Source organism: Ursus maritimus, unplaced genomic scaffold (genome assembly GCF_017311325.1).
Source record: "Ursus maritimus isolate PB19 unplaced genomic scaffold, ASM1731132v1 scaffold_8, whole genome shotgun sequence".
NCBI classification, from domain to species: domain Eukaryota; kingdom Metazoa; phylum Chordata; class Mammalia; order Carnivora; family Ursidae; genus Ursus; species Ursus maritimus.
Genome location: NW_024426996.1, coordinates 7,062,949 through 7,074,949, shown reverse-complemented (window position 1 = coordinate 7,074,949; position 12,001 = coordinate 7,062,949). Strand labels below are relative to the sequence as shown.

Sequence of the window (12,001 nt, the reverse complement as noted above, 5' to 3'; positions counted from 1 at the left end):
TATTTAGTTGTTATAGTTTTAGGATTAATATTAATAAAATAAAAATAAGTTGTGACTTACTATTTCTAGAAGTTATACTACTTTGGTTACCTACCTAGACTGGTAGTTAGGGACGCTATATTCTGGATAAAAGCACCCTTTATGGAGATAGGAGTCACTGCTATTTGTATGCTGTTGTAAGCAATTACTGGATAGGCTAACTGTCAAATCCTATCACTTGTTGATTCATATTGTCTGATTATCAAATTCTGTTAAATCCTATAATTACCAGTACCAATGCATGTGAAAAACTTAGTATGGAGAAAATAAAAAGATCTAAATAGGAATTTCATCCCCCCCCCCTTCCTGCCTGCCTTGGTTTCAGTTATAATGCTAGGCCAGGTTGTAATTTTAATGCAAAGTCTTTCAGCCATGTGAAATAAATATGTATTATGTTAATAAATGAATGGCCATCACTTATTCCCTCATCTGTTAAATTTTATATTGCTCTGCATTATCCCAGCACTGTTATCAGTTAAGCATTAAAGCTTCATTTACTAGGGAAGTTAATAGGAACAGGGATTAGTTCATGTCAAGATCATATAACAGTAATTAACATAGCACATTTGCTTGGTGCTCAAAGGCTAAAGTAGCTTGAATAGACTGTAGTCAGTTTAGAGATCTAGTCAAAGCATTATTCTTGTTCTTGGCCTCAGTGTCAGTATCACTTACCAAAGCAAGGACATGTTAGATCAAGTGACGTTCTCTTGGGCACCTGTTTCAAAAACAAGCTACGGTTGCAGACTTGATACTTTGAATACAGAATATTGTAACCTGGCACACTCTGGGAAGTTTAGGATCATTTTATAATTTATATTTCTTATTTTCTACAGCATAATTTATATTATTTGTTTATAATTTGTATTGTTTTATTGTATATTTTCTAAGCATCTCAAATTTTTAAAAATTTTTAAGTGAAAGCAAACTAAGGCAAATTTTGTTTTAACTTCTTTTAGCAAAGTTAATTGTTTTTGGAAACCTCAGAAAACTTAATCACTGAGTGTTAGTACTGAACTAGTTCTGTCTTACAACTAGCTTAACTCCATAGAACATTTTATTTGGATGTAATGTTAACATTTTTTGGTTTATTTGAACCTTAAAAAGAGTTATTAATGTTGTGCCTAAATAGACATCACTTTGATTAGTTAGTGGCCTTTTATAGAAGGATAAGAAATTCCACTGAGGCTTTGATTAAGTTTGCTCTGGACAATTCCAATCCATTTATGATAGAAGTACCATTTCTTTGACTCATACTCGTGAATTGATTGACAGTTGGTTGTTGGTATAATAGAGAAACAGAAAATCGGGTTATTATAGCCAAAACCACATTTTAGTCTCCCTGATAGAATGGGTTTATGAAAACTCTAGCTTATTTCTTGACTGTTACATCTAGTGGCATTAAAATCTATTCACCACTTGTATTAACCTGGAGTTGACTAAACTGTTCACTTTTAGCTTAGCATCTTTGTGAAAGAAGTACAGGATTTATAGTGCTTGAATTTCTTCTTAGCTATGGAATGCTTAAAAGAAATAGCCACAGTTCTATTGTTCTGTATCTGCTTGCAGTATAGCACCAGAACAATCACGTTGAGGTAACCCATTGTTTATTCCAGGGAGAGAGAGATTTTTAACATTACTGGTCTGTTTCTTGCTCAGTGATTTTCAAACTTCCCTCATACCAGGCCATCTCAGTTACCCGAAGGAGAGGCCAGGCAGGGGTTTTTGTTCGTTTCACGGTGCACTTCAGTCTCTCAGCATTCCCTTATTAATAGGTTTTATTTATTCTCCCTTTTGGTTTAAATTTCACTTGAAAATAAAAAGTTTCTTGTAATGCGTTAGCCCCTGAATTTAAGGAAACAACCAAAGATGTAGAACAAATTTTTTGAGCAATACGTACAGACCAAGATTTCAGATATACTGTAGTGAAAAATTGGAAAGAACACAGATGTTCAGCTAATATTATGGTGCCATTAAGATCCTGGTTTTGGATTATAGTAATAATAATAATTGTTTAAAGTGTTCTTAGCTTATGTCAAATGTTGCACTAAGAATTTTACCTGAATTCCCATTAAATTCTTCATAAGCTTGTGAGACAGTTACTGAAATTGCCTCACTTGTGTAGATGAGAAACTGAGGCACAGAGAAGTTACATATTTGCCTGAAGTCACATAGTTGATAAATGGTAGCACCTGAATTTGAGCCCAGATCTAACTTTAAATTTTATTCATGTTTTAACTACTACTTAGAAAAATATTTATAGTATTATATTAAGATGAAAAAAGAAATATATTTTTGATTTTAAGTATGATTCTAATTTTGTGTAAAGAAAATATACTTCAAGATAAGTTAATATATATGAATACATAACTGTTATGAGTACTTATACACACAGTCATATATGTTACTGTATTAAGTCAGGAGAAAAACAGCTTAAGCAGACCTGCCATAATTTGAGTGCAGCAGTGGACTTTTCTTCATAATGTTTGAGTATATAAGTGAGAAAGAAGGGAGTAAATACTAGATTGAATAATTAAAAATTCTTAACTCCCCACCAAAATGACTTTGTACCACATACATGCATTCTTAGACTCATAGATGACCCAGGGTTCCCTTTTCCACTTTCTCATCTAATGAAATGTAGTCGTTCTGTAAGTAACACTCATTAAGTATTTTGTGTACCACCCACTATAAGCACCAGTGAGAAATCAAAGACATATTCCCCTGCCTTAACGAAGTTACTGTTACAGACTGGATTGTGTCCCCTCCAAATTCATATGTCGAAGTCATAACCCCCAGTACCTCAGAATGTGGCGTTCTTATAAGAAGAGATTTGGACACAGAGATATAGGGGGGGAAGACCATGTGAAGACACATGGAGAAGATGGCCATCTATAAGCCAAGGAGAAAAACCTTAGAAAAGAGGAACCCTGTCAACACCTTGATTGTTTGTCTAACACTAATTGAACAGATCTGGGCTCAAATTTAGGTTCTACCATTTATTACCTATGTAACTTCTAACCTCCCAAATTGTGAAAAAATAAATTCCCGTGACTTACCCAACTTGTGGTACTTTGTTAAGGCAGCTCTAGCAAAATTATACAGTTATACTGTAGTGAAAAATAAAGCAAGCAAATCAACAACCATATTAGTATGGTAATAAGTCTAATAGGGATACATCCAGAATCCTCCTGGTGCAAAGAGGAGAGGTGAGGATTATTTAGCTTTAACAAACCACTTTCTTTTATTTGAAAGGAATCGCAAGCAATAAGGTTCCATAGTCTACTTATAAAATCAATAGTTTTATACAACAAATATCCATTGAAAACTTATGAAGTGTTAGCTGTGAGGGTGGTTATTATATTAGAATATATAAACATATCAAGCCACCACATTGTACATCTTAAGCTTGCACAATGTTATATGTCATTTATATCTCGATTTTAAAAAATAAATATTAGAAAAAGGAAAAACTTATGTGCAAGTTGTCATACTGGTACTATAGTATATAAAAATTAAGAGACAGTTCTTGTTTTCATATATTTTATCATCTGATAGAAAAGCCGAAACCCTGGCACAGATAACCATAATGTAATAATGTAAGCATTGTGAGAGGTACATTGTTTACTTAGGAAAATCATGAGATATCTATAGGGTTCTAAATTGTCACAGTTGTAAAATTGAAAAATTAATCTTGCTTCGGGAAAATATATTAATATTGGAAATCCATGTTGATGATTTCATTATATGATCCTTCTAATATCCAGGTCTCTCAATTCTCTGACATCTTGTACTTTAGTAATCCCTCCAGTTAACTTCAGCCACCAATTTTCATTCATATCCTAGATCTTGTCTTTACCATTAACTACATTTCCTTCATAATCTCATTTCTAAGCAGCTCACTCTACTTCAAGAACCACTGCCTGTATTTCCACCCTTTCCCTATTACCTCAACTCCAGCAATCCTTTGACCACTCCCTGCCTCCCAGCACCTCAGATTCATCGATCCAGATTTCTTTTCTCTGTCCCTTGGGTCCCAATATCCTCACTTCCCTTCTTATCTAGTCTGAATTCCATAGTCAGTCATTAGTCAGTATCCATTATATCTCCTCAATTCCTTTGCCCATCTCTCATTTCATCGTATTCACTTAACTGAAACCACTGGGCTGGATAAAATCTACTCTTGGTTTACTCTGTGCCCACACCTGAAAGTGGATGTGACTGGAAGGAAACCCACAACCATACTAACCAGTGTCACTTTAAATTCATGACTATTAATCTCAGGTGTGTCCTTAATAATAACAAAAATCTGCTGTATTTCTCTAGTATGTTTGCTTTTCCAGTCTCCCAGAAAGCCACTTTATATCTTCTTTTTTCCCCTTAAGCCTCTGATAAGTTATTCCCCATTTTTACTGTCAGCTGATGACCTTGATTCTTTTTTCATTCTTTTATGTAGGAAAGGCAACAAAAATGTAGGACATAGAGAAAAAAATAAAATGGCACTCATAATTCCTAACTTATCAGCAGTTACATTAAATGTAAATAGATTAAACACTCTAATTAAAAGAATTGTAGAGTAGATAAAATCATGATGTGGCTATATGCTGCCTATAACAGACACTTCAGGTTAAAAGACACAAGTAAAAACACTGTAACCAGAAGAGAGCTGGAGTGACTATATGTATTAGTATCAGATAAAATAGCCATTAAGAAAAAAGGTGTTGAAAGAGAAAAGAAGACGTTTTATAATGATAAGAAGTTCAATCCATCAAGAAGGTACAACAATTATAAATACATATTCACCTAATAGCAGAGCCCCAAAATACACAAAGCAAAAACTGGCAGAATAGAAGGGAACAGTAATAAATAATTCGACAATAATGCTGGAAACTTTGGTATCCCAGTTTCAAGAATGGATATAACAAATGCACAGAAAGTCAACAAAAAGCCTTGAACAACACTATGTACTAAATTCAACAGACATCTGTAGAATATCCCAGCTAACAACAGGAGGGTATAAATTCTTCTCATGGAACGTTCTCCAGGATAAGACCACATGTTAAGCCATAAAACAAGTTTCAATACTGTAAAAGGACTGAAGTCATAAAGACTATGTTCTCTGACTAGAATGGAATGAAATTAGAAATATATAACAGGAGAACATTTGGGAAATTCACAAATATGTGGAAATTAATATACTCCTAAACAAAAATCTCTTAGTTAACTCAGTGTCAACTTATTTTATAGCACTGACATTACACTGCATAATCCTAAAATAAACTAATTACAGGATGATGTCCCATCGTCTTCGCAGGTTCCACCCACACTCTAGAGGAGGGGATTATACAGGCCATGTACACCAGAAGGCAGGTATCTTAAGGGGGCCATATTAGAATTCTCCCTAACATACCATCTCCTCTCCTGTCTTCCTCCTCTTGGTTAGTGGTCGCTCTGTTCTCTCAATTGCCCAGACCTCATATGATCTATCAGCACATCCTTTTGACTCTGACTTCTAAATGTATCTGAACCTTTCTTCCTGTTTGTGTTAATGCTACTACCCTGATCCAAGCCACTGTCATTTCTCACCTGGAATAATGAAGTTGTTTTCTAATTAACCTTTTTGCTTTTGCCCTTGCCCTTTACCTGTCCTCAACACAGTAGCTAGAGTAAATCCTGATGAAACATAAATCAGATAGTGTCACTCTTTTGCTGGAAACCCCATAATGATTTTACTTTTGGTAGAAGCCAGAATCCTTACAATGGCCTAAAGGCCTTACGTAGTCAACCCCATCCCACCACCACCTCATTATCTCTCTACCTTATTACTTGGTAATTTCGCCCTTGTTTCCTCTACTCCAGGCACACTGGCCTTCTTGCTGTTTCTCAGACTCCCCAGCCATCTTTATCAGGCCCTTTGCATTTGAGGTTTTCCTTGCCTGGATTCTCTTCCCCTGGATATTTGCATAGTTCACCTTTGCCTCGCTCAGGTCTTTATTCAAATATCAGGGTATCCTTGGCCACCCTGTTTAAATTCCCCTCCCCCAACCACCATATACAGTCTTCCCTCCCTGCTTCATTTTTCCTCCTCAGCACTTAAAATCCAACATACCCTTTTTATAAAAAATTATTGTTGTTTGTTGTTTCTCCCTCATGCTAGGATGTAAGTTCTGTGTAAACAGGGCCTTTCCTGACTTTATTTCCTACCATATTTTCTGCTCCTAGAGCAGCATTGGCATGTATCATTGTATTTAGTAAATACTTGTGCAGTTGATGATTGAACTTTTTAAAAATATTTGGAGGAATCTATGATAAGTTTCTCCAAGTTGAAATTTTCTCCCATTTGTCTTAATATATAGAAACACATTTTCCTGTTTTGTGAATTTTATAATAACCAATATAAATAATTGAGTATAATTCTCTCCAATTGACTTAAAGAACTATCAATTAATATTACTTTTTTTTTAAGAATTTGTCTTTTTTATTCACTGTTATGTTCAGACTCATTTTACTCATGCATTTATTCTTGAACATTGAGTCATTTATGTCTTTAAAATAAAAAGCTATAGCTGACCTCACAACCTTTTAAAGGGCAGTATTTTAAAGGGCTTATAAATTAAAGATGGTACTCAATAAAGGTGGAAGTATGTTATTTAATGTTCCAAATTGGAAAGTTCAGACATAAGGTACTGGAAATGAAGAATTAAGGGTATCAAAAATGCAGCACTTCTAAATTTTAGGAAGGATTATTAATATTGCTAATTTTGAGTATTGTAAGTCTCGATAGTGTGTGTGTTTTACTATTATTTCAAGTGTGTTTCATCCTCTTTTACTCTCGCTTCCTGAGTGTGTCTTTGTATTTGTAATTGTGTGTGCACTGTTTCTTCCAATAATTTTTTCTCTTTCAGAAAACTCTTCCTTTGGTTCTGTTGTTCTTGGAGTCTTTGCTCATGCCAGGCCTTTCCCAAAATTTGACCATAATGTAAAACTGGTTTATACATTGTTATTATTATATCTAATTAAGTAGAGTATCAGATTCCATTTTTATTTTTGAGCATGAGTTGGATTTTTATGTGGTTTTGCTTTTAACTTTTGTTGATTAACTTCTTTTGATTTTCTTAGCTTTTTTTGTTTTTAACTTCTATTGATGCAGTAACTTTTGGTCAAATGCAAGTTTTAATCTGTAGTAGCTGGGCCTTGGAGAATTCCAGCTTTACACTTCATCATCCACGTGATCTTAGGAATGTTAGGTAGCTGTTGATATTTTCTTCACCTATTTATAGAGCTAACGTCTGTGACTGAGCGTTATTGTTCTAGTTAAATAATAAAGAGAGGCAGGAAGCAAGCATTTGGTTTTGAAACTGAATCCCTGTTAGATTATGCCTATTGAAATTTGCAATCCCTTTCACCTTCTCACTATATAAGCTTTCTTGGGGCGCCTGGGTGGCACAGCGGTTAAAGCGTCTGCCTTCGGCTCAGGGCGTGATCCCGGCGTTCCGGGTTCGAGCCCCACATCAGGCTCCTCCTCTGTGGGCCTGCTTCTTCCTCTCCCACTCCCCCTGCTTGTGGTCCCTCTCTCATTGGCTGTCTCTGTCTCTGTCAAATAAATAAATAAAAAATCTTAAAATATATATATATATATATAAGCTTTCTTTTTCTGTTCCTATTGACATCTTTTCCTGCCTTTCTTCTTCTTCTTTTTTTTTTTTTTCTTTTTGGCGTAAGTCTCACAGAAAATAAACAGTAAAAATTTCACGGGATAGGATAGCTCTTCTCTCTCAGCCAATCAGTGCTTTACTCTTTCCCGTCCCCTCCTTTGTCAGTGAAGGAGTATTTGGGAAGGGCTGTGGGGTAGAGTGCAGGAAGAGGTAGAGGCAGACTTAATTCCACTCTGCATTTACCCAAGCCTGTAGTTCCAGTTCACAAATGGAAACCCAATCCTGCCTGGAACAAGAAGAACTTCAGTGTTAATCCTATGTTAATGAATTTGTTAAATCAATCTCTGCTAACACAAAGAAGAGAATACTTTGTTATATATAAGAGATGTGAGTGTTTATACGTAACTTCAAGGGCATGATGGGAAAGATGCTTTTTCAGCCGGGGGGGGCGGGGAGGAATATCTGGCTAGGCCAATACCTGCACTGAGCATGTTTAAGACAGGAGATCTGGCAGGAGCAAGGGTCATTTTCAGTTCAGCTTTTAAAGGTGCAGAGGGAGCTTCTTTACTGTTGTTAAGACATTTCACTATTCAAATTTGATAAGGATAAGGAGATATCTAAAAGTTATTCTTTTACTGGATGATTTAATTAATTTAATTAATTTATTTGTAATAGAAACTATTTTGGAAACCTTTTAAAAACACTTTTAGGAATACGTGAAATATAAGAAAATCTTCTAAATTATAAAAGGGAGCAAAAGAATATTGGAAATCATGAATGGGACCATTAAAAATGAAGATCGGACAAAAATTTGCCATTAAGACTGGACAAAACCTATAAGGATGACCTACATACTTGCCTAGGGCTAGACTAAATTTGGCTTTCAGCCTTTTAGTGGTCAACAAAAAAAGAAAGTTAATTTTTAAACTTACTACACAATGAGTAAAAAAACAAGCCTATTGCTCAGAGAAGCAAAACTGTTCTTGTTACAAAAACCTGAAAGGACTTTCTCTAAGGAGTATATGTGAAAATGACCCTGTGTGACCTAACAAATAGCACTCTCAACAGCAACTTAGAGGAAGAGCAGGGGTGACTGTTACAGAGCTATTTACTGTGACAAGTGTCAGTGCAGACTGATGGTATCACGTTGCGCACCGGTCGTTAAGAGAGTAATTCTGTGGAGTGGGTCGGGCCCAATATGCCGTAAGTTGTAGAACCTCCTTCTCTGCTGGTCTGACTTGATTTCAACGTGTATTTTATTAAACCTAGAAAATGGATTGTGTGTTCGTGAATCGGTTGTTCTTAGATGTCTTTTGTTTTTCCCCCTCAGATGAATTTTGTTAAATGTTTGGTGGCACTGATAGCCATGTTCCGGGAGTAAAGCTCTCTCTTTACTCCAAGTGCATACAACACTTTGATAGAATGTGGATTTTGAGGTTGGATTGACTTTTGCAATCTGGAAAGCTAAATAAGGATACTGGCCTCAAGGGGCCATCCAACCTATGGAGGAGCTGAAGATGTGCCCTAATTCAGCCTAACAAATCCTCTGGAATCTGCCTTGTGTCCAAACAAATGGTAGCAAAGTTCTACCATCCCTATGTTGTGGTCACAGTAAATTTAACCTGGCAGATTTTTCAAGCTTATATAACCAGATACCTACTGGTAGAAAAACTCCACACACTCATAAAACTTTGTCTAGCTTTGAACACTCTGACTCCTTGGTTTATCTTTGAAGCTAAACTACTTGCCAAATACATATTGAGAAAATGAGAGGAAGGAACTTGCTGAGTATGACTTATTTATAATCCAGTTAAAAATTGAGGGACAGCCTACCCAAAGTAACATTTGGTTACAGAATAAATGATCTATAGCCTTTTTTTTTCCTGTCAGGAATTAGTTAACAAAGACGTTCCTTGTTAGTGATAATAAAATTTATGGCTCCCTAAAGCTTAAAAAATAATAATAAACTACTTGTCTCAAATGCTAAGAGAACTGCATGCTCTGTCTGATAAAAGTTGGCATCATGTTATTAATAAAAACAAAAACAAAAACAAGTTAACAAAAAATGAGGCTAGAAAATACCCTCTTAGACCTCACAAAACACATTTTTATCATTCATCAAGAGCCTTTTTACTTTTTTGACTCTTGCAAAATTAGGTGCTGGTTCGGAGTAAACATCAATGTATTTGTAAAGAATTTCCCAGTGGAAATAGTTATTGAATACTAAGATTTATATTATTGTCAAAAGAGAAAAAAATGCTCTGATTTTGTGATGCTCATTACTGTGACTTTTCCTATTAATAATCTGCCTAGAAGTCAGGTATCCATGCTTACTGATAATTACCCTGTGGTCACTCAGTGATGATAATTGACGGTAATGAGATGAAAAGCAGAATATCAGTTGACTACACCAGTGTGCTAGAAATCAGGAAATTCAGCTTCTGGCTTTCACTCTGTCAGTGATTTTATGATATTTGTCATATCTTTTGAACATTTTGTATCTCAGCTTCTCCATCTGTTAAACTGAGTTTGAAATAACTGCCCTGGTCTATCTCACAGGAATGTTGCATGGACAAATTGGATAAGTGTAAAAGTGCCTTAGAGGTAAAGCCACTCTGTGAATAAAGATTAGTGTGATGGAGCTACTGAAAAGTATGTTGCAGAGGCTAGAATGGTTCATTTCTGCAGGCTTCATGACTAGATAAGGCTTCATAATGGATTCCTGTCAAGCAAACCAAACCCATCTTATCAGTTCATGACTGTATAGTATTTAATGGAAAAAAATCTCTTTACAAACATTTGTTACCTTGATTCAAATGTGCATTAAAAATCAGTCATGTTTTAATTAAATAAAACCTTTCTAAGTAGCTTCAAAACAGTCTCTAATATCCAGTTGACAGTTTCCATAGTCTGTTCGGAGGGGTCATAAACATTTGATATGCTTAATAAAGTTGAGAAATAAGTAATGGAACAATGTGTGGGGAACCGAAATGGACTGCAGTGTTTCCTCAGGTAATAATTGCTACAAATTTTAAGACTCCGACATGACCAAATTGAGATTTCTCTTTATTTTATAGAAATGTCAAATTCTCGTCTCTGCCTAACCCATATATTTTTTTCTGGTTACTTCATTTTCTGTTGGAGTTAACATTCTCATTCTCAGTCGTAATCATCATACAGACAGAGCCACTCGTTGCAGCTCAAAAAACATAACCACCAAATCTCTTGAAGATGGAAAGAAGTGGGGGAAATGGCCTTCCTCGAAAGAATCCCTGAAGTGCTTTTTACTCCTCCCTCTTTTCCTCTTCACAGAAATGCTCAGAGTTCCTATGTAAATTTACAGCACCCATGTTTCCAGCCCTCAGAAGCATAATTGAGCAAGTATTTAATTGTTTGGATATTGCATAAAAGAGGTTCTGTCCAAGCTAACTTTAGAAACTTTTATTCCCCAGCCAACTTGATCTCTTTTATTCTGGCAGGGGACCATTCCTAGTGGCACTGGGGAAATCTTGGCATCCAGAAGAATTTAACTGTGCGCACTGCAAAAATACAATGGCCTACATTGGGTTTGTAGAGGAGAAGGGAGCCCTGTATTGTGAGCTGTGCTACGAGAAATTCTTTGCTCCTGAATGTGGGCGATGCCAAAGGAAGATCCTCGGAGTAAGTATCAGAAACCTGTTTATGCTGAGCGAGGTTGAAAGCACAATAATTTTTTTGTTGTGAAACCCTTCCATCAGTTTTCCTTTTTATGTTCTTCTTGCTTGATCCCCTCTCTGTTTTCATCACTGTTTATTATTGTAAAGCAAAACTAAATAGAGCTCTGTAGAAGTATATCGGACTCATGGGGTTAAGTTGTCTTTGGTTTTGTCTTACTGAGTGCTCTCTTGTCTAGTGAAAGTCTAGCCACTGTAGGGAAAAAATAATTTACTGTGGGTGTGCTACCTCAACAGGACCCTGTTTGCTCAGGAATGAAGAGGTCGCACAGGACCACACACATCAGAGTTCTCAGAACTGACACCTTCACTGTTTTAAATTAAATTCCATAACTTTTATAAGAGCAGCATTTCCCCATTTGTCAGGGTTCAAGCACAGGGCACAGATCTCATGAAATATATAAAACATGAGGCTTATAAATGATATATTTTTCTTAAACACATATAATGTTTAAAGATATAACTATTTTATGAGCATATACATGTGATAGAGAAATAAGCACCTTTTTTTTTCTCTTTTCAAAAAGGGAGTAATTTAGGAGTCAGATATAGAATAAATAATGATGAATGAATGAGTTTCCTGCTCTGGAATATCCA

The 12,001-nt window shown here is 35.6% G+C and overlaps 1 protein-coding gene across 6 annotated transcripts in view; it reads left to right on the top strand.

Annotated features, from left to right (window-relative positions):
• The window catches only part of PDLIM5 (PDZ and LIM domain 5), a 200,163-nt gene that overhangs the window by 178,338 nt on the left and 9,824 nt on the right, over positions 1-12,001 (top strand). For all 6 annotated transcript variants that reach the window (XM_040625137.1, XM_040625130.1, XM_040625129.1 and 3 more), the window contains one exon: positions 11,171-11,351. In XM_040625137.1, the coding sequence (XP_040481071.1) occupies positions 11,171-11,351 (181 nt within the window). The remainder of the gene's footprint in view (positions 1-11,170; positions 11,352-12,001) is intronic.